Below are 27,335 nucleotides of genomic sequence, written 5' to 3' on the forward strand. Positions count from 1 at the left end.
CTTCCTGTGCGGTATGACGGCTGCATGGTCTCATGGGGTTTATACTTGCGTACTATTGTTTGTACAGATGAATGAGGTACCTTCAGATGTTTGAAATTCAAAAGGCACTCGCATATCTGAGCAAACTTATTGCAGGTGCATGTCAATAGTTGAACAAGATGAATGAAAAAGAAAACCGCACACTAGTCTAGATAGTATCACTGATCTTTAATAAGGTTACATATCGGCCTCGCAGCCTTCGTCAGAGCTTGAGGGCATAAGCTCTGACGAAAGCCGATATACGTAAGCTTATTAAAGATCAGTGATACTATCAAGAGCAGTGTGCGGTTTTCTTTTTCATTCGCCTTCAGGCGTGTGGAAATTGCTCCCAAGGATGAACCAGACTTGTGGAGGTCTACAATTGTTTTTCTGAGGTCTTGGCTGATTTCTTCTGATTTTCCCATGATGTCAAGCAAAGAGGCACTGAGTTTGAAGGTAGGCCTTGAAATACATCCACAGGTACACCTCCAATTGCCTATCAGAAGCTTCAAAAGCCATGACATAATTTTCTGGAATTTTCCAAGCTGTTTTTGGCACAGTCAACTTGGTGTATGCAAACTTCTGACCCACTGGAATTGAAGTAATCTGTCTGTAAACAATTGTTGGAAAAATTACTTGTGTCATGCACAAAGTAGATGTCCTAACCGACTTTCCAAAACAATAGTTTGTTAACAAGAAATTTGTGGTGTGGTTGAAAAACGAGTTTTAATAAATCTGACCTAAGTGTATGTAAACTTCCGACTTCAACTATATATATATATTGTTTGGTTGCTATTCGAATGGATATTAAGATGCCTGCGGTCATTTGGCTGACAAATTGCAGTCATCCAAAATTGCGTGACCGTCATGTCCCTAGCGTGTGTGTGTGTAAATGAGTGAGAGTACCTGATGTGTGTGGCTGGTAGACTCTCATATTGGCGCGAGAGGAACAGTTCTCTGTGGCGTAACTGGTGCTCCTGTTTGTCTGTCAGGTCCGCCTCCGACGGACTCTCTTTCTCCTCCTCTAGGTCCTCTGTATGTTCACACACACACACAAAACATGACTGTCTGAGCCTTCACCCCCGTTATATGGATCAGGAAACTCTACAGACATTCAGCTACCCCCTACTGTTACACTGATACACAAAAGCACACATATGGACGCACGCACGCACGCACGCACGCACGCACGCACACACACACACACACACACACACACACACACACACACACACACAGGGCCACCTACGTGCGTGTTTGTCAGCCAACTGTATGAGGCTGTGTGAGATGTCTCTCCTTCTGTAGAAACACACCACCTTGGCCTCCACATTGCCACTGGCCGTCTGAAGAGAGTAAGGGGAGAGAGGTTAAACACTCATTTATCACATAAATACTACTCAAATTTATGACTGGCTGTTTATGGGAGGGGGAAAGAGTTCCTAAACTTTAAAAACAGCATCTTGAATTGCATTTAGAGAGAGAGGCAGGGAAATACAATGACTAACTAACAAGAAGACCAACATTTTAATTTCCCATGAGACTTTTCTCCCTGACCTAATAGCCATGACACTGACTGATAGATACATTGAAAGATTGTGGATGTAACTGGGCAAGCAGATGTTTTGTCTCCTCTGAGATAAAAACAAGTTGATGGAAGGGCATGGAGGAAGAGAGGAAAGAGGGAAGGAGGTACGGATGAAGAGGAGAAAGCAAATGCGGTACGGATGACAGAGGGAAGGAGGTACGGATGACAGAGGGAAGGAGGTATGGATGAAGAGGACAGCGGGTGGTACTGAGGGAGAGAGAGGGGGTTGGAGGAGGTGTGCCCATTCTCACCTTCTGGTTGCCATGGAAATGACAGTTGAAGGCAGGTAACATCTGTCGCTAAGCATCATATTACACACACAATCTCACACTCACACACACTAGCGCAGGACAGGAAAAGTCACAGGACAGACAGGCAGCTATTCGCAGTCAGGCACATCAGCCAGAGTACTTTAATTACCTACACACAAACACACACACACACCCCAGGGCAGGCAGTACCTTGTTTAGTTCTTCTATCCGGCGGATCAGGTAAGGGTTGCTGGAGGAATTCTCAATGAATACATAGTCTGGAAGAGAATACAATAACATCACATTGACACACTGCCTGCCACCTTACTGTATAACCACTCCAGCTACTGGGTGTGCAGGCTTTTATTCCAGCCCTGTTCTAACACCTAATTCAACAACCGGGGAGAACAACCCAATGGGGCTTGAACCAGTGACCCTGCAGTTAGCGGGCCAGGCCACTGCATCATGGCGGTGTCATAAAAGACCCAAAACCCCTGGCAGAGGCTGCAGTAGTCAAATAAAGGGAGACAGGGGACATACAGTCAAACACAAACTCTTTCTGAGAGTTGTTGGTTCTGTTCACGTGGTATGAATACATTCTGAAGGCACTGTATCTGCACATATCTGACGTAGCAAAATATTTTCAGGGACACTTTTGGCTTGTGAGTGCTACTTTCAGAACTACTGACAAAAAACAGTATGCAAAAGTACAGAAGAATCATTTGATAAACAATTTTTTTTCTCTGAAAAATCTATTTGATCAATTAAATAACGTTTCTTATTCATTTACAACACAACAGTACAACAACAATTCAAAATACCCAAAAATGACTTTAAACATAAGTTTTAAATGCAATATATTTTTATTACTATTCTAAAGAAATTCAATTCAATTACAAACAGAAAAAATAAGTCTTCATAGGTGGCAGTCTCCATGTGATCTCATTTGGAGATTCAATATCTGCTGCTTTTATTCAATGTCACTTGGTTTAAGAAGTAGCCCTCGGTCTTAATCGATACAAACCTCAGTGAGCCCGGAATGTGTGTAGCAGGGCTTCTCGGTTGCCTCGTAGTTGGATGCCTCAGCATTGTCGGATACAACTTCGGCTAGCTTGGTGTCGAATGGGTTTAATGCCACCTGGATGGTAGGCTCAGAGTCAGGCACAAGAAAGTTCTCTGGGATGCTAGACAGAGGCGGCTCACACTCTCTCAGGCTGACGGCACTCTTTCCGGGTCTCTTTTCCGATTCAGATTTGTCCTCGGTGGAGATTGACTCCTTTGACTTGTGCAACTCTTTTGCCGAATCGTCAGAAATGTGGGCACACTGTGGTGTGGATGATGCCTGTTTCAAACCAAAGCGTGAAGATATGCTCTCCCGAACTCTGGACAACAGTGTCTGTGGTTCATCGGTGGCTGGTTGTCTTTTCTTCAGCCTGGCAGCGGCCATAGCATCAGATCTCCTTCTAGCCTCCTTGGAGATTCTCACAGCATCATAGAGAACTACTATTACGATGAAGCCATAGAAAAAGAGCCCCAAAATCAGGTTCACCTTCACAAGTGGCTCGGTGTAAGAAGGGTCAGTCAATATGTTGACTCTGGGTTTGATCTTCAGGGTGCTCTTCTGAGCTTTTGAAGCTGGAGCCTGAACATTTTCTTTGAAGACGTCATCATCACCATGTAATGCTGTTTGCTTGTAAGCCAGTAGATAATGAATAGGTTTCTCTACAATCTTCTGGGGGATTTTAGCTTTACCTTGGAAAGTATCATCATTCATCCTCTGAGGTTGTTCCAGCATCTGGTCCACTTGCACCATTTTGGTCACTTTTGCAGCATTGGGGATGTCCTGAATAGGGTGTTCCTTTACTGGCATCAAAGGCTTGTGCTCTGGAACATAAATCAGGGGCTCTGAGGGGTCCTTGGCATTTTTGGAGGAATAGCCTTTAGTCAACTGGCCCACATTACCTGGAGAAGAATCGTCTTTCACCCGTAAACTCTCAAGTTGTTCCAGCAATGTCTTAAAATGTGTCTCTTTGGTAGCGTCGGGGTTGTTCGGAACAGGGTGGTCCTTCACTGGCATCAAAGTCGTCTGGTCCAAAGACGAAGAAGACAACACTTTTGTAGCAGCAGGCGATAGGAGACAGAAAATAACAGCCAAAAATAACATCTCCATGTTGCACAGCCCACCTTTCTGGGCGAGCTGTGCCATTTTGATGAAAGAAATCGTCTTTCAAAAGTAGGCAGTACAAATTGCAAGTCAAACTACTAACTGGTCAGCTGAGCTTTGTAAAAGTGATTTGGGTTTACTGTTCACTGTCAAAGATACATAAGATATGGACCCAACATGATGTAATAGAGGAGTCGATTATGACATCACGAGTTCCAGAATGTTGACAGTGGACAATCAACAACTCTGTAACCTGCTCTTCATTTTATTCATTCATTCAGATAATTCATTTATCTCTTTGGAGACATTTGGCAATTTGTTTGACGTGCAGTCCCTGTCCCTTAACGGCTTTCTCCGACAACTTTGGCAAGTGCCCCTATGACCTACAGCTCCTCGTATACTACCAGATCATGATATCTACGCTGGTGCTTGCGATGACCCAGCTAATTATGAGCTTTCTGACCAGGGGAGTGAGACACTTTTGGGCCTTCCTCATGGCCCGCACCGCCCCCCTTGGAAATCAAATGTTTAAAAACAAGCTCTGATACTTTGGTCACTAAGAAAGTATTTTTTTAAACCTCTCGCTCTAGCTGGATGCATCAATGTCTGGTTCATACATGCTCAGTTGGTAGAGCATGGCGCTTGTAACGCCAGGGTAGTGGGTTCGATCCCCGGGACCACCCATACGTAGAATGTATGCACACATGACTGTAAGTCGCTTTGGATAAAAGCATCTGCTAAATGGCATATATTATTATTATTATATTATTATTAACAAGTCAATCAGGTCTGAGTGGCACACCTACCTGATAGCCTTTACCTATAGAAGCATATCAACCGTCAGCAAATAGGTTTGCTGCGTTACTAGACACACACAGGGCCAGTTCCAGGCATAAATGGTCCAATAGCCAGATTACACATTAATAGAGTAGCTATAATATCATAGCTATAATATTATATATCATAGCTGATTGAGTCATTTTAATCCTCTCCTTGTCCCAGTCTGTAATCCCCACGTCTTAAAATGACTATCATCACTCCTGTTCCTAAGAACTCTAAGGATTCATGCCACAATGACTATCACCCTGTAGCTCTCACATCTGTAATCATGAAGTGCTTTGAGAGGCTGGTTATGGCACACATCCACTCTGTCATCCCAGACACCCTAGACCCACTCCAATTTGCATACAGCTTCAACAGATCCATAGACGATGCAAACTCAATTGAACTCCACAGTGCCCTCACCCACTAGATAAGAGGAATACTTATGTGAGAACGCTGTTCATTGACTACAGCTCAGCGGTCAACACCATTGTCCCCTCCAAGATCGTCACCAAGCTCGGGACCCTGGAACGGAACACCTCCCCCTCTGCAACTGGATCCTGGACTCCAGGTGGTGAGGGTAGGCAAAATCCCCTCTGCCACACTGACCCTCAACACAGGGGCCCACAGGGGTGTGTGCTTAGTCCCCTCCTGTGTTCACCCACGACTGCATGGCAACGCACGACTCCATCACCATCATCAAGTTTGCTGACGACACAACGGTGGTAAGCCTGATCACCGGCGACAACGACAGTCTAAAGGGTGTAGGTCAGTGACAACAAACTCTCCCTCAACGTCAGTAAGACCAAGGAGCTGATCGTGGACAAGATACAACAAGGGGTGGAGGGGGTGAGCACGCCCCCATCCACATCGACGGGGCTGCAGTGGAGTGGACCGAGAGCCTTAAGTTCCTTGGTGTCCAAATCACCAAGGAATCAAAATGGTCCACTCACACAGTCGTGAAGAAGGCACAAAAGTGCCTTTTCTGACTCAGGAAGTTGAAAGGGTTTGGCATGGACCCTCAAATCCTCAAAATGTGTTACAGCTGCATCACTGCTTGGTTTGGCAACAGCATCCCTCCCTGTCATCCAGGACCTCTATAACAGCAGTACCAGTGCATCAAGTCTGGCACCAACAGGCTCCTGAACAGCTTCTATCCTCAAGCCACAAGACTTCTAAATAGCTAACAGAATGGCTACACAGACTGAGTTGCACTTACAGGAGTCCACACACACACACACACACACACACACACACACACACACACACACACACACACACACACACACACACACACACACACACACACACACACACACACACACACACACACATTTATACTGACTCTATACACACGCACATACAATCACAATTTACGCTGCTGTTACTCTGTTTATTATATATATATAATACCTACTCCCCTTTCCCCTTCAAAAAGTGCCTTCAGAAAGTATTCATACCCCTTGATTTAGTCCACATTTTGTGTTACCATCTGCACACAATATCCCATAATGACAAAGTGAAAACATGTTCAGAATTGTTTTTTTGCTTACTGAATTGATAATGAAATACCAAATTTACATAAGTGCTCACACCGGTGACTTAATACATGCTAAAATCACCTTTGGCAGCGGTTACAGTTGTGAGTCTTTCTGGGTACATCTAAGAGTTTTGCACACCTGGATTGTACAATATTTGCACAATTCTTCAAGCTCTGTCAAGTTGGTTGGTGATCATTGTTAGACAACTATTTTCAAGTCTTGCCATAGGTTTTCACGACAGTTTAAGTCAAAACTGTACCTAGGCCACTCAGGAACATTTGTCATCTTGGTAAGCAAAACCAGTGTATATTTGGCCTTGTGTTTTAGGTTATTGTCCTGCTGAAAGGTGGAATCATCTCCCAGTGTCTGGTGGAACGCAGGCTGAACAAGGTTTTATTCTAGGATTTTGCCTTTTCTTAGCTCCATTAGATTAATTTTTTTATCCTGAAAAACTCCCCAATCCTTACAGATTAAAAGCATACCATTACATGATGCAGCCAACCATATGCTTGAAAATACGGAGAGTGGTACTCAGTATTGTGTGTATTGAATTTTCCCAAACATATAACTTTGTATTCTGGACAAAAAATAAATTGTTTTGCCACATTTTTGCAGTATTACTTTAGTTCCTTGTTTCAAACAGGATGCATGTTTTTGAATATTTTTATTTTGTCGATTAGGTGAAAATTGTGGAGTAACTACAATGTTGTTGATCCATCTTCAGTTTTCTCCTTTCACAGCCATTAACCACTCTGCGAGTAAGGCTAGTTTCCTGAATTTCCGCCTGTCTGACGTGCCCAAAGTAAACTGGCTGTTACTCAGGCCCAGGAGCTAGGGTATGTATATAATTGGTAGAAAGGATAGAAAACACTCTGAAGTTTCTAAAACAGTTAAAATAATGTCTGTGAGTATAACAGAACTATATGGCAGGCGAAAACTCGAGGAAAATCGATCCAGATGTTGTTTTTTATTTAGCTCTGAATGACTTCCACTGCAATGCTATTGAAATATCTCATTTCCACCTCCCAGATTGCAGTTCTTATGACTTCCAGTAGATGTCAGTCTTTATACAAGGTTTTAGGCTTGTTTTTTAAAATTAAAATGTATTTGTAGTCTTTCCAATTTGAGCGCCAGAGCAAAAGTTGTCTTTTTGCGCAAGTGAACGTGGGCGCGATCTTCGCTCTTTTCCTTTGCTATTGAACATAGCAATCTCCGTCTGAAATATGATCATTTATTTCGATATTAGACAACCTGCAGATTAATAAAAAACATTGTTTGACTCGTTTGGATGAACTTTGCTGGTAACTTTTTGGAACCCTTTGTACGCATGTTGAAGGACTGGATTATTGAATTCAATGGCGCCAACTAAACGGCATTTTGGGGATATAAAGAAGGACTTTATCGAACAAAACGACCATTCATTGTGTAGCTGGGACCCTTGGGATTGCAAACAGAGGAAGATCTTCAAAAGTAAGTGATTTATTTGATCGCTTATTTGTTATTTCATGACGCATGTGCTGGTTTGGAAAATATGCTAATGTGAGGCACTGTCCTCAGACAATCGAATGCTATGCTTTCGCCGTAAAGCCTTTTTTAAATCTGGCAACGCAGTTTGATTACCAAGATTCTACGCTAAAGAATCATGTATGACACTTGTATTTTCATGAATGTTTAATATTACGATTTTGTATTTGGCGCACTCCGATTTCACCGGATGTTGTCGAATTTGATCCCGCTAGCGGGATCTCCGCTCTAAGATTACACTCTGTAACTGGTTTAAAGTCACCTTTGGCCTCATGGTGAAATCACTGAGCAGTTTCCTTCCTCTCCAGCAACTGAGTTAGGAAGGATGCCGGTATCTTCGTAGTAACTGGGTGTATTGCTCAAAGGGATATTCAATGTCTTTTTCTTCTTTCTAACAATAGTTGTCTATCTTTGTGAGACATTGGAAAACCTCCCTGGTCTTTGTGGTTGAAATGCATTACTCGACTGAGGGATCTTACAGATAATTGTATGTATGTGTGGGGTACAGAGATGATGTAGTCAGTCAAAAATCATGTTCAAACCTATTACCGCACACAAGAGTGTCCATTAAATTAATTATGTGACTTGTTCAGCAAATGTTTACTCCTAAACTTATTTAGACTTTCCATAACAAAGGGTTGAATACTTAATGACTCCAGACATTTCAGCTTTTCACTTTTAATTCATTAGTTTAAAGAAATCTAAAAACATAAATTCTACTTTGACATTATGCACTATTGTGTAGGCCAGTAACACAAAATCTCAAATGTTTTTGTTATACCTTATTTAGTGCTACGTTTAAATTGATTACTGCTTTGTTGGGTTTGTTGGGTTTGTTGCTTGAAAAAAAAGGGAGCAATTTCACTGTACTTGTGTACGTGACATGACAACTTTAAATGGCAGGGTAGAATAGTGCATTGGACTAGTAACCGGAAGTTTGCAAGTTCAAACCCCCGAGGTGACAAGGTACAAATCTGTCGTTCTGCCCCTGAACAGGCAGTTAACCCACTGTTCCTAGACCGTCATTGAAAATAAGAATTTGTTCTTAACTAACTTGCCTAGTTAAATAAAAGGTAAAAATAAATGTAAAAAACTGGATACAATGCAAACACAGTGACATCCGGTGGAAAACAGCCCTAAATAACTCTGAAAAAGATGACAATTGATCAGACATCCACGTGACGTACATTCCGATACTCTGTTGCCGATATGAAAAAAAAAGCATCGTTACATTGTTTCCAGATCATCCTTTCACCCAGCAGTGTTTTACGTTATTATACATGCAAGATACTATCCTTTACCGCTGCCTTTGTTGCCCAGGGCAGATGCTCTGGGATCATTATCATAAACAGTAGCTAATGGGACACGATATGTTCATGTCACGTCGATACAAAGTGATTGTCGTAGCAAATTAGGAGAGCATCTTCGCTAACCTTAACCTCAGTCTCCTAACCGGGTACAAAAAAAAGTAACTTCTGTATGGAAGTGGCGTGACAATAGTGTTTCCCTACTGGCTCGTCTCGCAAACGTGAAAGACTAGTTCACGTGACGCCATGAGACAATGTCGGAATCGAATGGCATCAACAGCTAGTTAGGTGGATAACCTGGGGATACTAACTGCATAGCTAGCTACCTGGAGCTGAGTATCAGCAAAACTACAAGAAACAGATGCATGGGCCATTCCCCTCACAATATCAAACAAAGCTTTATTATCTGGCTACAGCGGTTAAGATAATCCATTGAATTGGCAACAAAGCATGCACTTCTAGTCAGTTGACTCGTTAGCTAGCTGTTAGCTAGCACAATAAGGAGCCGTATTACATGGTTGCGTGCCAAAAAGGAGCCGAATACAAAAGGCACCTCTTCCTAACAATAATCATAAAGACAATCCAACGTGCACTCAACAAATCATGCAATGCATGTCTGTGCATGTGTATATTAAATTGGATATTACGTGAAAATAAGAGTACATTAAGCTAAAGTATAAAATAGTCATGTTTATGGTGTAACATGCTAGCTAATGGCTAGCTGGCTGACTGACTGGTATGGCCACGATAGTCGCGAGGCCTGACCCATTAGATTCCTAAATATTTGGCAAATCCATGCATTTCTCCTGTAAATGACTGATCACGTTTGCCTGCCAATTATAATATTTGAAACTATATCTATTTCTGAGAAAATAACACATTCGCCGACATTGAGAGAAAATTAGCATGTTTCGACTTCATCAAAAACCCTATGTGACATACCTCCGACCCGGTACATGTTGGCGGCCATTTCTGCCCTCCCGGTGTGTAAAAACACAAACCATAAACTAACCGAAAATGTTATCAATAAATAAAGCGATCAGTTGTTAAAGTCCTGTGGTCGATTTAAAAAAAAAAACGTTGAAGTTAGAAAGTGAGTTTGTGGGGGGGTTGAGCGGGAGATTTTGGTGCGGTGCCCCCTATCTGTCTACCTTCTCACAGTACAATACAGTAGTACTGGGCGCACACACAGAGAGACACACACACAACCAAAAGGCTCCGATCAACCCGAAACCATAGGCTTCTAGTGACGGTCCCGGAGGAGAGAGGGGGAGGGAACCAGCAGTTTATATATACACTAGGTGACACATAGGGGGTGCTGTGCTGAAGCCACCGTGTCTCCATCTTGGCACTCCTCACCGTTGTAAAATATATTTTAGAAGCTATAGAATTGTATTAATGAATCTCTACATTTGTTTTTGCCATACGTATTCTATTACGGACACCTTAAAGGTACAATATGCAGATATATCTCTGCCATTTCCTGAATGCTAAAATTCAAATTGTTTTCCTAATTTCAGTTTATGTGACAAAACAAGCAGTGTGTAGGGAATTATTGTACCATCTAAACCGCCTTGTAATGTATTTCACATAACCAAAAATATTGTTTTTTTCAGCTGTTTGAAGCTCGTGTACAAAACCGAAAGTAGAAGATGAAAAACTAAACATAAGAACGGGAAGCATAGAAATAGCACAGAGAACAGATCTATTGGCTCTTAGACTTGCTTTTAATCAGACTGGAAGATCTATAACTCACATCTCTATGTGAATTTGGTTGCAAGTTCAAATCCCCGAGCTGACAAGGTACAAATCTGTCGTTCTGCCCTTGAACAGGCAGTTAACCCACTGTTCCTAGGCCGTCATTGAAAATAAGAATTTGTTCTTAACTGACTTGCCTAGCAAAATAAAGGTAGTTGGTAGTTCCCTAGCTATTACATGGAAATAGGGTACATAGTGGTAGTGGGTCTTAAATCTTTTAATGGTTGAATATTTACCCATGTCCAGTTGAACTGTTTTGCCCTTCAATCAAGGCCAGTTTGGAAGTCTTTGTTTATGCTTCTAAAGAGTGCAAGTGTTCCTTAATATCCTGTACTATGTGAATGCCTAGAGCAAACCTGTTTGCTCTAATGCCTTGTAATTACAGTATAATACTGTGGAAATAATTTTCTTACGAGTGAATAGCCACTTTGCCTGTATCGTACTGTGTTTCGTTGCTCTGGCATCAAGTTACCGTGAGTATCTCAGTAATGTATTGGCACTATCCAGAGATAGTCAGAGATAGTCAGAGATATATCATAAGACATCTTGTTTTAATTACAATTATTTTGGAGACCAATACACTAACTACAACAACATTTTCAGTAACGTTACAGAAAAGTTTTACTTGCTATCATATGATATGTGTTTTTTTTTATCAACCTTGGTTGAATGCACTGACAGCGCCTGCTAAATGACAAAAATGTAAATGCAAAAATAAAAACGTGCAAAAAACACTGAGTCATATGTCGCTACATGGATAATTCCAGTAATATAAATGTAAATTAGATTACAGTAACATTTTAGGCGACATAAAATAGATTACCGTAAAATGGATTACAGTAGCTGTACTGTAAAATAAATTACAGTAACTTAATGGCCAATTTCTGCCAGTAAGTTGCTGTACTTTTTACAGGAAATGTTTTACAGTGTATATGTGGTGAAAACATTCATATTCACAACAATTCTAGCTAACATAGTCCATAACTTGCATTAACAGAAACATTTATTTTAAACTATAGGTTGTCACTGCCAAGTTATCCTTTCCAATGTAATTCGTACTCTTTGGGTCTGTCTGTCTGTCTGTCTGTCTGTCTGTCTGTCTGTCTGTCTGTCTGTCTGTCTGTCTGTCTGTCTGTCTGTCTGTCTGTCTGTCTGTCTGTCTGTCTGTCTGTCTGTCTGTCTGTCTGTCTGTCTGTCTGTCTGTCTGTCTGTCTGTCTGTCTGTCTGTCTGTCTGTCTGTCTGTCTGTCTGTCTGTCTCTGAGTCTGTGTGTGGGCGTGACGTATAGGCAATAAGCTGTTCATAAACGGCCCTATTTCATGTTCTGATCGCCTCTCGTTGGCAGCTCTATCCCAGACGTGTTACCATGGTGCGCAATGTTTATCTAGCGTGTGTGTGTGTGCGCGCGCGCGTGTGCGTGCGTACATGTGTGTTGAGAAAGGGGGAGATTTGTGACATCACAGAGAGGGAGAGAGGTGGTGGAAAGCGAGTGGTTGGTGCAGACGTAGAAGAGAGAGGAGAGGAGCAGTTTCCATCCCGCTCTGGGCGCAACCTCATCCATCAATCCATGGGAGCAGAGACATTACCCTTTCCTCTATAGTGGAGATCAGTCTGAGTCCATCTCCTGTGCGTAAAACACCGAGGACAGCCTGGAGTCAAGAAGTGCGCCAGGACGGATCCGGAGAACACGGGTCTATACCGACCGCAGAGGAAGTTTCTGCTCTGCCTGATTGTTATCGCCAGAGTGATTTAGTCATTTGGTTTGCTTGACTTTTGATCTCCGTGGTTGGAGAGGAGATGGGTCACCGCCAGACCTGAGGACATTTCTGGATTGTGAGTGTACGGTTAGGCTACCGTGGACCGGAGAGAGAGATGAAGTTCGGTAAGAAGAGCGTCTGTGTATTGAACGTGGGGGGTACCCGGTACGCATTTCCTGGCGAGGTGATCCGTGATTTCCCACTTCAGCGCGTGAGCCGCCTGCACGCCTGTGTCACGGAGAAGGAAGTCCTCGAGGTCTGCGACGACTACGACCAGGATAGCAATGAATTCTTCTTCGACCGGCACGCGCAAGCCTTTGTCTTCATTATGCTCTACTTGCGCTCCGGAAAGCTCCGATTCGTCCCGGGAGTGTGCGCGCTCTCCTTTTACAGCGAAATGCTGTACTGGGGGCTTGGGAGCGCGCATCTGGAGTTCTGTTGCCAGCGGAGACTAGACGACACCGGTTACTCCGAAGAGGACCTGATTATGCGCGCGGAGGACAACGAGTCCCGGAGCGAGGTGGAGGTGGAGAAAGGTGTGTGTGTGTTGTCAGAGGTGTCATGCACTCATTATTTTAGAGGGGGCACAAAAACATGAGGATTGGGTGGGGGGGGGGGGGTGCATTTCTCAAACACCTGCAATCTCGTGTGTGTTTGTGCACTGGTATGTTATGCCTAATTCTATATAATAAAACAAATGTATACTTTTCTGCATAGGTTATCTAAGCATACTTCTGTACCTGTTCAATTGTTATTTTACGTAATTATGCACATTGATTCATTAAGAACTTTTATGCCTTAGGAGTTTTGTACAACTACCACAGTGGTATATAGTGTCATAACCCAATAATTAAATACATTTTAGTCAATTGTGTATCTATTTGTTGTCATTTGAGTTTTGAAAAGAACAATCTAAATGGCTGTCAATCTTTGCATGCAGGCATCTAACGATGAATTTCACTGTGGAAAATGTCTATGAATTCATAGGCAGTGATTTTAATTAGCTGTCTGAATTTCCAACTTCATAAAATTGCTAGGTGGCTAGTATTACAGAGAAACAACAAAACATTTGCATTTTATTTATTTATCAGGAAGGTGTAAATGGCTACATATACTGAAAAAAATATATAAACGCAATGAGGAAAAATTTCAACAATTTTACTGAGTTCAGTTCATATAAGGAAATCACTAAATTGAAATAAATACATTTGGCCCAAATCTATGGATTTCACATGACTGGGCAGGGGCTCAGCCATGGGTGGGCCTGGGAGGGCATAGGCCCACCCACTTGGGAGCCAGGCCAAGCACAAATTTGAATTTGTTTTTTACCCACAAAAGGGCTGGTCTCAGACGATCCTGCAGATGGAGAAGCCGGATGTGGAGGTCCTGGGCTGGCGTGGTTACACATGGTCTGCGGTTGTGAGGCTTGTTGGACGTACTGCCAAATTCCCCCAAAAAATGTTGGAGGAGGCTTATGGTAGAGAAATGAACATTACATTATCTGGCAACAGCTCTGGTGGACATTCCTGTAGTCAGTATGCCAATTGCCAGTGGTGGGAAAAAGTACACAATTGTCATACTTGAGAAAAAGTAAAACTTCATAGAAAATTACTCAAATAAAAGTAGAAGTCACCCAGTAAAATACAACTTGAGTCAAAGTCTTAAAGCATTTCGTCTTAAATATACACAAGTATCAAAAGTAAATATAACTGCTAAAATATACTTAAGTATCAAAAGTGAAAGTACGAATTATTTAAAATTCAACATATTATTTATTTTATTTATTTAACCTTTATATTAAGCAAACCAGACGGCACAATTTTCCTGTTTTTAAAAAATTTAGGGATAGCAAGAGGCACGCTCCAACACTCAGGAATAATCTACAAACGAAGCATGGGCTTAGTGAGTCCGCTAGATCAGAGGCAGTAGGCATGACCAGGGAAGATCTCTTGATAAATCTGTGAATTAGGCCATTATGACCAGGGAAGATCTCTTGATAAATCTGTGAATTAGGCCATTTTCCTGTCCTGCTAAGCATTCAAAATGTAACAAGTACTTTTGGGTGTCAGGGAAAACATCATTTTCTTTAGGAATGTAGTGAGGTAAAAGTAAAAGTTGTCAAAAATATAGATAGTAAAGTGCAGATATTACAAAAAACTACTTAAGTAGTACTTTCAAGTATTTTTACATAAGTACTTTACACCACTACCAATTGCACGCTCCCGCAGAACTTCAGACATCTGTGGCATTGTGTTGTGACAAAACTGCACATTTTAGAGTGGCCTTTTATTGTCCCCAGCATATGGTGCACTTGTGTAATGATAATATAATATAATAATAATAATATATGCCATTTAGCAGACGCTTTTATCCAAAGCGACTTACAGTCATGTGTGCATACATTCTACGTATGGGTGGTCCCGGGGATCGAACCCACTACCCTGGCGTTACAAGCGCCATGCTCTACCAACTGAGCTACAGAAGGATCATGATGTTGAATCAGGTTTTTGATATGCCACACCTGTCAGGTGGGTGGATGGTCTTGGCAAAGGAGAAATGCTCACGAACAGGGATGTAAACTCATTTGTGCACTACATTTGAGAGAAATAATCTTTGTGAGCGTATGGAACATTTTGGGGATCTTTTAGTTCAGCTCATGAAACATGAGACCAACACTTTACATATTGTGTTTATATTTTTGCTCAGTATAGCTTGATCAATACTGCACACACTAGAGTAGTGTCCTGCCTAGGCATCTCTTTGCTCCTTGCACCTTGGAAAGAACCACTGACTAGGGAGAATGGGGGAGGGTACTCTTTGCCTGGTCCAGTCAGTGTGCCCCCCTCCACCAAACACCACTGACAGAATAAAAAATATAATAAATAATAATGCTAAAAGATGGGCTTAAAAATGTTTAGTAATCAATTAAACGTCTGAAAAATGAACAAATAGGACACATCTGAGTTGCCAAGTGCCTTTGTGCCCCCTATGGGTGTTGGGAGCCCCATCTCAAATGCTAGTTATATAGTTAGACGCCACTGTCTGTGTCTGTGTGTAGGCCTTTGAGTGTGATATGTTTGACACATGTAATACAGACCTGTGTGTGTGTGTGTGTGTGTGTGTGTGTGTGTGTGTGTGTGTGTGTGTGTGTGTGTGTGTGTGTGTGTGTGTGTGTGTGTGTGTGTGTGTGTGTGTGTGTGTGTGTGTGTGTGTGTGTGTGTGTGTGTGTGTGTGTGTGGATCAGGGTGGCTAGAGTGGATGCGTCGGACCTTCGAGGAACCGGGGTCATCGGTGGCGGCTCAACTCCTCGCTTTGCTGTCCGTCATCTTCGTCATCGTCTCCATGGTGATGCTGTGTATGAGCACGCTGCCAGATTGGAACACGGCAAAACACAACACGGTGGAAGAGCACAGGTACACACACACTCAGAAAAGCACACGCAAGCAGGGGTCATTGAATTTCAGTCGAACCGGGGTGTTCGTGTGTGTGACTGTGTGTATGGGAGTGTGTGTGATGATTGTGAGCTTCTCGGTAAGATGGAACGGTGACAACAAGCAGCCGGATGCTGCACAGCAGACAGCCATGGGCTTTAATTTAAAACATTCATTATCCGCACACACATAACCTGGCTGCGAATCAATAAGCAATCAGACGTAGCTACAACAACAGGACATGTTTTGGCTGGTTAACTCTAACAGTCCTCTTGTCTTCTCTGTGTCTCTCCTTTCCCTCTCTGTGTTTCTCTTTATATACCTCCTTCTTCTTACAGGATTGTGGAGGCGGTGTGTATCGGTTGGTTCACAGCGGAGTGTGTGGTGCGTTTCCTCGTGGCTAAGGTGTGTTATCTTCTTGGTTCCACACACTAAAATATGATTGTTCCTCAAGGGTTCTTTGGGAAGGGTGAGGGTTCTATGTGGAACCATAATGTCTCAAAGAACACTTGGAACTCTTCAATGGTTCTTTACGGTTGACAAAATGGTTCTTTGCTCTTTTAGTGATAATTAAAATGTAGGGCGGCTCATTCAAATATTTTGGGGTGTGATTTACGTGCAGCTCCTTTTTGTGCAACAATGAGTGAGAGTGTCATTCCAGTTTATCTAGTGTCATTACATATTATATATGACTGTGGCTAGTGATTGTGTCTTGTGAAAGACTCATGTACGGCCTTGTGTAATTTGAGAACAGTTAACTAAATCAGTCAGTGGTTCTCATTTCTCTTCTCAGGCACCCCCAGCTGTTCCAGAGGTAGTTCACTAGATTCAACTTGTCAATTAACACAATAATAACACCCATGGAATTTTAACAATATAATATGGCTGACCAGAATTAATAAAAACCCTGTATTGTTCTACAAAAGGATCTACAAAGAACCTTTCAGATTGAGAAAGGTTTTTTATAGAAACATTCTCCATAAAAGCTCTCGAAAGACCATAAAAAAATATTCTATATAGCCCCAAAAAAGCTGGTACTTTTCCTTCTTTTTTTTATCACATACATTTTCTAACCCAAAAATCTAAATCTAATCCAGGACAAGCTGGTCTTCCTGTGTCGGCCGCTGAACCTGATTGACGTGGCGGCCATCACACCTTACTACGTTTCCATGGTGATGCCAGGCGGAGCAGGGGGATTGTCAGGCGTCGCCGGGGTAACCCTGAGGGTTCTGAGGATGATGCGTGTGTTCTGGCTGGTGAAGCTGGCCAGACACTTCCTGGGACTGCAGACTCTGGGGATGACGCTACGCCGCTGTCGTCACGAGATGGCCACCCTCGCCATTTTCCTTACCGTTGCCACGGCAATATACAGCGCATTGGCTCAGCTGCTGGAGCATGGCCTCGACCCTGACCACCGTAACCTTGACGACCGCAGTAACAGAGGAGGAGACTATGCCAGCATCCCAGCTGCCGCATGGTGGGCTGTCATCTCCATGACGACCGTTGGTTACGGTGACGTTTACCCGGTAACGGTTGGTGGGCGCATGCTGGGCGGGCTGTGTGTGGTCAGTGGCATCGTTCTTCTGGCATTGCCAATCACATTTATCTACCACAGCTTTGTTCAGTGTTACAACGAACTGAAGCTCCGCTCCGCTAGGTACACACACACACACACACACTGAATATACAGACAGACGGACGGACGGACGGACGGACGGACGGACGGACGCACGCACGCACGCACGCACGCACGCACGCACGCACGCACGCACACACACACACACACACACACACACACACACACACACACACACACACACACACACACACACACACACACACACACACACACACACACACACACCCTCTCATATTCTACAGCTTTGCCCAGCTGCCTAGTTGAACTGACCCCTTCGGTCCCTCCCCCTGAACATGGAACTTTAATGAACTAATAGACTTTTGGACGTCCCTCGTGTCTCCACCAATCCTGTGCCGCCATCTGGAAGCAGGGTAGATGACAGAAGACACACAAAGACCATAAGTCCATGTTTGCATCATATCTCCATGGAAACTACTTTCGCAGAGACAGCTTTTCCCATTTGTGTAGGTTTCAGTCTGAAATAAAAAAAGAGAGAGACAAAGAGAGGATGAGATGGCCTGACAGAGATGAAAGAAACAGACAAAGACAGTCGGCATGAGCTCAGCATAAAAGATCAACAGAGACTGTGTGTGTGTTTGTGTGCGTGTTTGTGTGTGTGAATTTCTATTGATTTTCTCTTAGCAAACTACAAAGTGACAAATTATGTGTTTCTGGTCTCTATGGGCAACAGGTTCCTCACCTAGTTCAGTTACTATATGACTGTCAATCATAGCTGTGACGCTACTGCTCACACGCACGCACACACACACACACACATACAGGCACACACACACACACACACACACACACACACACACACACACACACACACACACACACACACACACACACACACACACACACACACACACACACACACACACACACACACACACACACACACACACACACACACACACACACACACACACACACACACACACAGCAGGCTGTTCAGACCATAAACTGTAGCTACAGGATTGTTAACGAGATATGTGATGCTCCCTACCCGTTACAGATTGGCTAATGGAAAGCCTCACAAATCATTTTTCAATTAACCTGTTCTTGGAGATACTATAAAGGAAGATACTTTTTTTGTTCTCGATTCAGTAAAAAATGTATCTTAGAAATGTCCGTGCCCAGTTTCAAGTGGTTCTCCAAAAAACAGAGAATATTCAGAAAGAAAGTAAATCCACTTTTTGTATCGAGTGAGAAATGCCTCTTGCATCTTTGTTTTGATCGCAATGTGTGATTTGCTGATGTACTTTTGAAAAAAGTATTTATTTATTTCACCAGGTAGGCCAGTTGAGAACAGGTTCTCATTTACAACTACACATGGCCGCGGCCGTGTCGCATTAAAAACAACGATTTATTGCAAAGATGTTGGGAAATGCAAGATGTCTGGCTGCTAAAATGGTGAGGGAACTCCTCACTCGGTGCAAAACATGAACTTAATATCTTGCTGAATATTCTCTGGTAAGAACAGGTTAGTTGAAAAATTCCTTGCGAGGCTTTCCATTAGCCAATCTGTAACCGGTATGGGGCATCACATATCCCATGAACAATTGTGTAGCTACATAAACCATAGTTTCAGACTGGACACAGTTTTGCAGATCATTGGCTGCCTGTGCCTGTGCGTCGCTGTGATTCTGAGAGGAGAAATATGTGAACCAAACACACACACACTCCCTCTCATCTCCCTGTTCATCCCTCTCTCGCTTCCTCTCATCCGTCTCCATGCCCCCCCCCACCCCTCAATCCTTATGTAGCTGCACTGTTATTAGTGCTTTATGATTGCAATTACAAATGCTTATAAGTTGAACACTCATTAAATCATCCAACTTTATTGGCAAGCTATTTACAGTTGAAGAACATTCTTTGCTTTTGATAGGAAGCATATCTAGGTGCACTTATTTATATCCCAATGTTTAATTGACAGTTAGCCTAATAAACAAATGATAAACCTTTATAAAGATAATCTAATTGTGAGGTTTTACCCTGTGTTCTTTGGTACTGTCACAGTTCCTTCCAGCAATTGAATGCCCTTTGAACGTTTGAAAAAAAGATAGATTTCCTAAAACTTAATAGAAAACCATTTTCCCATCTCAAGAGGTAAAAAAGAAAGAAAATAAATACTATAGTAAGTGTCTATTAAGTGCCAAATAAAGTAACAGTGTTGACTATAACAGGGTTGACTGTAACAAAGTTGACTGTAATAGGGCTGACTGTAACAGAGTTGACTGTAACAGGGTTGACTGTAACAGAGTTGACTGTAACAGGGTAGACTGTAACAGAGTTGACTGTAATAGGGCTGACTGTAACAGAGTTGACTGTAATAGGGCTGACTGTAACAGGGTTGACTGTAACAGAGTTGACTGTAACAGGGTTGACTGTAACAGAGTTGACTGTAATAGGGCTGACTGTAACAGGGTTGACTGTAACAGAGTTGACTGTAACAGGGTTGACTGTAACAGAGTTGACTGTAATAGGGTTGACTGTAACAGGGTTGACTGTAACAGGGTTGACTGTAACAGAGTTGACTGTAACAGAGTTGACTATAACAGGGTTGACTGTAACAGAGTTGACTGTAACAGGGCTGACTGTAACAGGGTTGACTGTAACAGAGTTGACTGTAACAGGGTTGACTGTAACAGAGTTGACTGTAATAGGGCTGACTGTAACAGAGTTGACTGTAACAGAGTTGACTGTAACAGGGCTGACTGTAACAGAGTTGACTGTAACAGAGTTGACTGTAATAGGGCTGACTGTAACAGAGTTGACTGTAATAGGGCTGACTGTAACAGGGTTGACCGTAACAGAGTTGACTGTAACAGGGTTGACTGTAACAGAGTTGACTGTAAGAGGGCTGACTGTAACAGGGTTGACTAACAGAGTTGACTGTAACAGGGTTGACTGTAACAGAGTTGACTGTAATAGGGCTGACTGTAACAGGGTTGACTGTAACAGAGTTGACTGTAACAGGGTTGACTGTAACAGGGTTGACTGTAGCAGGGTTGACTGGAATAGGGCTGACTATAACAAGGTTGACTGAAATAGGGCTGATTGTAACAGAGTTGGCTGTAGCAGGGTTGACTGGAATAGGGCTGACTATAACAGAGTTGACTGGAATAGGGTTGACTGTAACAGGGTTGACTGGAATAGGGCTGACTATAACAGGGTTGACTGTAATAGGGTTGACTGTAACAGGGTTGACAATTTCCTCTTAAATCAGCCACAAAGGGAATATAAGTGTGTTGTGTGGCAATTGAATGCAAGCTTCACTATTTTTAAATATATTTTTTACATTGTTAAAACATTTATAGCCTCTCTATCAATGGGTAACAGAGTTGACATGTTATGCTCGACGCACTCAGTTTTCCACCACAAAACACCAGAAAATGCCCCCAAACACTAGAACCAGCCCACCTGCTTTTAAACAATGATTTGGCTTATAGATGTTCAATGTTCATTTTGGAAAAATATTTAAAAAGGAATAGTTTCACCATATTAAATCGAGAGTTCAGTTCACATAACAGGGCTGCCCTTGAAATAAAGGAACAGATGTAGACTATGTGAATCAGTAAATCACATAAAATAAAAAATCATCTTCAGAAATTACTTTCTCAAAGCAACAAAATAACTAGGGCTTTACAATAACGGTGATAACTAGCATAAATATTGGGGTTATGTGAGTTGAAATCTTCCTCGAAGTCACCGAGGGTGCACAAAGGGAATTCTGCATTTTGGCACTTTAGCAAGTCTTTATTCATATAACAAATCTGATTTATTTCATTCTCGATGTCGTCTATATTAAAGAGCACTTCATTTAATATAACAGGCTTTTTCAATGTAATATTGGTGCACAATTTCTACTTAAAATATCAAAGGGACGCAATACTCTTTGGGATTGTGGTTAGGCCAAAGGGTGAACATAGCTGCTGCATTTCTGAACGGGCAGTTCAGAGACACCTCAGTGCGTCACTTTCCGTCGACGCTGGCTCGGGAAAGACCCCTTTCGCCGGGTGTTTTTGTCGAGGGAAGCTGTGTGTTTTGTAACAGTAACTACTCGACATCTGACCTGTCCTTCATCTGGCATCATGACATACTACAAGTTCAGCGGTTTCAGCCAGAGGTTGACAGGGTCGGCACCGGCCACCGCCTACAGTCCACAGGTAAGCCCGGGAGTTCCCTAGTCGGACAGTGAGAGGCTGGCTACCCTGCGTTAGTGACCTTCATTAACTAACGGTGCTGCGATGCCTGACAGAACAGCGTATCCGAGAGGCCCGAGCCTAAACGTGAAAAATGTATTTCTTTGAGTTGTGTTAATGGGGATATGAATATTAATACTTTTTAATATTGACAATGGCTTGTGTAACTAGTTAGCAGCGTCCCTCCTGTCCTCACTGAGTTGACAAGCACCTGGTATTTTACTTGTCTAAAGGTGCTTCAAGGAGTTGTCCTAACTTGTTCTGGTGTTGAGATAAAACTGTGTGTTCTGTTCCAGGGTCTGAGGTCTGGTTTGCCAGCAGAGCCTCCCACCATGACATTTGCTACACCCACCAAGATGGTGTCAGAGTCAGGGGCCATGGTGGAATACCTAGGGGTGAACAAGGTGCCATACTTCCAGAGACTGTTCCAGGTACACTCACTCACTCCTCTCACACTCCCCCTTTCTCTATCCTCTAAACCTTTTCCCCCTCAGGAGACTGAAAAGATTTGGCATGGGTCCCCAGATCCTCAAAAGGTTATACAGGTCATACAACGCCTGGTATGGCATCTGACCGTAAGGCACTACAGAGGGTAGTGCGAACGGCCCAGTACATCACTGGTGCCAAGCTTCCTGCCATCCAGGACCTATACAATAGGCAGTGTCAGAGGAAATCCCATACAATTGTCAGAGACTCCAGTCACCCAAGTTATAGACCATTTTCTCTTCTACCGCACGGCAAGAGGTACCGGAGCACCAAGTCTAGGACCAAAAGGCTCCTTAACAGCGTCTGCCCCCAAGCCATAATACTGCTGAACAATTAATACAATTGCGTCAGGACAATTTACATTGACCCCCCAACCCCCCCTTCCTTTTTGTACTCTGCTGCTACTCGCTGTTTATTATCTACGCATAGTCACTTAACCCCCACCTACATGTACAAGTTACCTCAACTAGCCTGTACCCCCACACACTGACTCGGTACCGGCGCCCCCTCGTTAATGTTATTCTAATTGTGTTACTTTTTGTTATTAGTTTTTATTTTACTTGATAAATATTTTCTTAACTCTTCTTGAACTGCACTGTTGGTTAAGGGCCTGTAAGTAAGCATTTTGTGGTAAAGTCTACACTTGTTGTATTCAGCGCGTGTGACAAATAAAGTTTGATTTGAAGCCCAAATCATACAGGGAGGTGTCCATCAAGGATGTGAAGTTGTGTGTAGCGAGTATTCATTCACATACGCTGCATAACGTAAGTCAGCCATAAGAAACAGTTGTATTCTCTCTCGAAATCGGAGTTCCTCCAGTTTCAGGCATAGCCCACCTAGGCTAAATGCCTATGATGGAAATCAACACTCATATGCTGCCATATTGACCCACTCAATATCTAGACCTGATTCAATTCATTTGAAAGAAGGCCCTCCCCAAACATGCACTTAATTTGAACTTCATCAATCGAATTGGCTGTAAGCTACAATGGTGATAGCCTATTGACAATAAATGACTTTGACAATAAATTACATCGATAACGATGTGTAATTGCGAAACACAATCCAGTTGATAAATGTATAGAATTTTGTTGCATTCATGCATTGTTACACCGTTTATTATAAGCACTATCCTATACATAATGTTGGCACTGGCAGTCAAACTTAGCAACACTAAGTAGACACTTTTTAACTACACATGTCACAATTCAATGTTACAGTGCACGGACAGTCTATTTTTGGACAATTTATCGCTATATGCTCGTGACGCCATTGACGCTCACAGACGTCTGTTTTCACTCGCCTGTATTCTATTTCCAGCTGAGCACGCTCGTTCAGGCACGTAAAAGACAACTCTGCCTGTGTGATTTGTGCTTAACAGTCCTCTTTCTCTGTCCCTGCCTCAGACATCAGATGGCGTTCCAGTCCATCTGAAGAGAGGTGTCCCTGACCGACTGTTGTACCGCACCACCATGGCCCTGACAGTAGGGGGAGCACTTTACTGCCTCGTGGCCCTCTACATCGCTGCACAACCCAGGAAAACGACCTAAACCCAGTCCAGCCCTATATCCCCAGCCATGTTCACCAGGGGTCTGTTCAGAAGGGCCCAACATTACAGAAGTGTTCAGATTCTTTATAATATTCTAAAAGTTTCACCTCACTGATGACACCCCTGGCTTGGCCCGGGATCAACTAACCCGACACCTATCACATCATCCACGGCTCGAGGACTGAAACTATACAGAGCAATTATGTTGAGGAGGAACAAAAATATGAATGTAATTATGAGAAAGTGTGATGTCTGTCTGTCACATTTGTATAAAAATAAGTTGATAAATGTGATAAAAACAGTTAAATACCCAGTGATCCTCTGTCCTTTATTGGCATGGTTCCCAAAGCAGCCAACTGTGTCTCATCTGCTCCAAGGCACAGATCTGGGGAAGGGTACCAAATGAATTCTGCAGAATTGAAAGGTCCCCAAGAACACAGTGGCCTCCATCATTCTTAAATGGAAGAAGTTTGGAACCACCAAGACTTTTCCTAGAGCTGGCCGCCCGGCCAAACTGAGCAATCGGGGAGGAAGGGTCTTGGTCAGGGAGGTGACCAAGAACCTGATGGTCACTCTGACAGAGCTCCATAGTTCCTCTGAGGAGATGAGAGACCATCTCCTCAGCACTCCAGCAATCAGGCCTTTATGGTAGAGTGGCCAGACGGAAGCCACTCCTCAGTAAAAGGCACATGACAGCCTGCTTGGAGTTTACCAAAAGGCACCTAAAGAACTCTGACCATGAGAAACAAGATTTCATTATTTGACCTGAATGCCAAGTGTCATGTCTGGAGGAAACCTGGCACCATCCCTATGGTGAAGCATGGTGGTGGCAGCATCATGCTGTGAGGATGCTTATTAGCAGTAGGGACTGGGAGACTAGTCAGGATCAAGGGAAAGATGAACAGAGCCAAGTACAGAGAGATCCTTGATGAAAACCTGCTTCAGAGCTCTCAGGACCTCAGACTGGGACGGAGGTTCACCTTCCAACAGGACAACGACCCTAAGCACACAGCCAAGACAACGCAGGAGTGGCTTCGGTACAAATCTCTGAATGCCCTTGAGTGGCCCAGCCAGAGCCCGGACTTGACCCGTGATTATTATTATTTGACCCTGCTGGTCATCTATGAACATTTGAACATCTTGCCCATGTTATGTTATAATCTCCACCCGGCACAGCCAGAAGAGGACTGGTCACCCCTCATATCCTGGTTCCTCTCTAGGTTTCTTCCTAGGTTCCGGCCTTTCTAGGGTTTTTTTCCGAGCCACCGTGCTTCTGCACCTGCATTGCTTGCTGTTTGGGGTTTTAGGCTGGGTTTCTGTATAGCACTTTGTGACATCAGCTGATGTAAGAAGGGCTTTATAAATACATTTGATTGACCCTGAACCCCATCCAACCTGGAAAGGATCTGCAGAGAAGAATTGGAGAAACTCCCCAAATACAGGTGTGCCAAGCTTGTAGCGTCAGACCCAAGAAGACTCGAGGCTGTAATCGCTGCCAAAAGTGCTTCAACAAAGTACTGAGTAAAGAGTCTGAATACTTATGTAAATGTGAGTTTTTATTTGACCATTTGCAAGCATTTCTTAACTGTTTTTGCTTTGTCAATATGGGGTATTGTGTGCAGATTGAGGGGAAGAATAAAACGATGTAATCCATTTTATAATAAGGCTGTGGCTTAACAAAATGTGGAAAAATTTAAGGGGTTTGAATACCTTTCGAATGCACTGAACAACATTGGCTCTCTCTCTGACCGACAGCTTTAGAATGGCTGTGACAGACCTATTCCCACACAGCTTTAGAATGGCTGTGACAGACCTATTCCCACACAGCTTTAGAATGGCTGTGACAGACCTATTCCCACACAGCTTTAGAATGGCTGTGACAGACCTATTCCCACACAGCTTTAGAATGGCTGTGACAGACCTATTCCCACACAGCTTTAGAATGGCTGTGACAGACCTATTCCCACACAGCTTTAGAATGGCTGTGACAGACCTATTCCCACACAGCTTTAGAATGGCTGTGACAGACCTATTCCCACACAGCTTTAGAATGGCTGTGACAGACCTATTCCCACACAGCTTTAGAATGGCTGTGACAGACCTATTCCCACACAGCTTTAGAATGGCTGTGACAGACCTATTCCCACACAGCTTTAGAATGGCTGTGACAGACCTATTCCCACACAGCTTTAGAATGGCTGTGACAGACTTATTCCCACATAGCTTTAGAATGGCTGTGACAGACCTATTCCCACACAGCTTTAGAATGGCTGTGACAGACCTATTCCCAACACAGCTTTAGAATGGCTGTGACAGACCTATTCCCAACACAGCTTTAGAATGGCTGTGACAGACCTATTCCCAACACAGCTTTAGAATGGCTGTGACAGACCTATTCCCACACAGCTTTAGAATGGCTGTGACAGACCTATTCCCACACAGCTTTAGAATGGCTGTGACAGACTTATTCCCACATAGCTTTAGAATGGCTGTGACAGACCTATTCCCACACAGCTTTAGAATGGCTGTGACAGACCTATTCCCAACACAGCTTTAGAATGGCTGTGACAGACCTATTCCCAACACAGCTTTAGAATGGCTGTGACAGACCTATTCCCAACACAGCTTTAGAATGGCTGTGACAGACCTATTCCCAACACAGCTTTAGAATGGCTGTGACAGACCTATTCCCAACACAGCTTTAGAATGGCTGTGACAGACCTATTCCCAACACAGCTTTAGAATGGCTGTGACAGACCTATTCCCAACACAGCATTAGAATGGCTGTGACAGACCTATTCCCCACACAGCTTTAGACAGCCTACAGACTTCTGCACCACAGGTCTGCTAGAGTAAGTGTGTGTTTCTGAAAGACCTCCGTCTGGTGCAGTCTGAGCTGCTGTTCACTTGGCTCTTGGGCGCCCTTCGTCTCTTGTGGAGGGGGTGGCCGGCTGTGGTGTTATGCCGGATGCTCCTCTTTGCCTCTATAAGCCATAGAGACATGTCAGGCTCTTTCCTCATTTTATTTGCTCCGGTTTTACATCTACAGGTTCCCTTGGCTTGGCTGCCCAGCTTATTCCACAAGGCTACACGTACAATACATCTACCCCATCTCTCCTCGTCCAATCCGGTGTCTCTCCCTCCTTCACCCTTTCTCTGTGATTGTGTCACGACGACCCACTACAGCTCTCTATCGTGTGTTCTATTGTTCCTGCTCTTAGAGAAAGAGAACCGCATGTCAGTAACTCTACCTGTCACCAAGAAGAGGGAGAAAGACTGAGGTAAACAGAAAAAGC

At 43.3% G+C, this 27,335-nt stretch overlaps 3 protein-coding genes across 5 annotated transcripts in view; 2 read left to right on the top strand and 1 right to left on the bottom strand.

Annotated features, from left to right (window-relative positions):
* LOC124048142 (metastasis-associated protein MTA3-like) overlaps window positions 1-10,458 on the bottom strand; it is a 37,331-nt gene extending 26,873 nt beyond the window's left edge. For all 3 annotated transcript variants that reach the window (XM_046368612.1, XM_046368611.1, XM_046368614.1), the window contains exons 1-4: window positions 10,155-10,458; window positions 2,065-2,132; window positions 1,268-1,361; window positions 925-1,051 (exon numbers count right to left, since the gene is read on the bottom strand). In XM_046368612.1, the coding sequence (XP_046224568.1) occupies window positions 925-1,051; window positions 1,268-1,361; window positions 2,065-2,132; window positions 10,155-10,182 (317 nt within the window). In that variant the 5' untranslated portion in view covers window positions 10,183-10,458. The remainder of the gene's footprint in view (window positions 1-924; window positions 1,052-1,267; window positions 1,362-2,064; window positions 2,133-10,154) is intronic.
* Window positions 10,459-12,424: 1,966 nt separating this feature from the next.
* On the top strand, window positions 12,425-19,746 carry LOC124047560 (potassium voltage-gated channel subfamily G member 3-like). The gene is made up of 4 exons (XM_046367872.1): window positions 12,425-13,262; window positions 15,965-16,139; window positions 16,496-16,562; window positions 17,255-19,746. The coding sequence occupies exons 1-4, from the start codon at window positions 12,842-12,844 to the stop codon at window positions 17,837-17,839; spliced, it is 1,248 nt and encodes a 415-aa protein (XP_046223828.1). The 5' UTR covers window positions 12,425-12,841; the 3' UTR covers window positions 17,840-19,746.
* Window positions 19,747-21,785: 2,039 nt separating this feature from the next.
* On the top strand, window positions 21,786-24,352 carry LOC124047561 (cytochrome c oxidase subunit 7A-related protein, mitochondrial). The gene is made up of 3 exons (XM_046367873.1): window positions 21,786-21,968; window positions 22,301-22,435; window positions 23,897-24,352. Exons 1-3 carry the CDS (start codon window positions 21,894-21,896, stop codon window positions 24,038-24,040), a joined length of 354 nt encoding a protein of 117 aa, XP_046223829.1. The 5' UTR covers window positions 21,786-21,893; the 3' UTR covers window positions 24,041-24,352.
* Window positions 24,353-27,335: the final 2,983 nt, after the last annotated feature.

The sequence above is a fragment of the Oncorhynchus gorbuscha genome, linkage group LG11 (genome assembly GCF_021184085.1).
Source record: "Oncorhynchus gorbuscha isolate QuinsamMale2020 ecotype Even-year linkage group LG11, OgorEven_v1.0, whole genome shotgun sequence".
Lineage (NCBI taxonomy): Eukaryota > Metazoa > Chordata > Actinopteri > Salmoniformes > Salmonidae > Oncorhynchus > Oncorhynchus gorbuscha.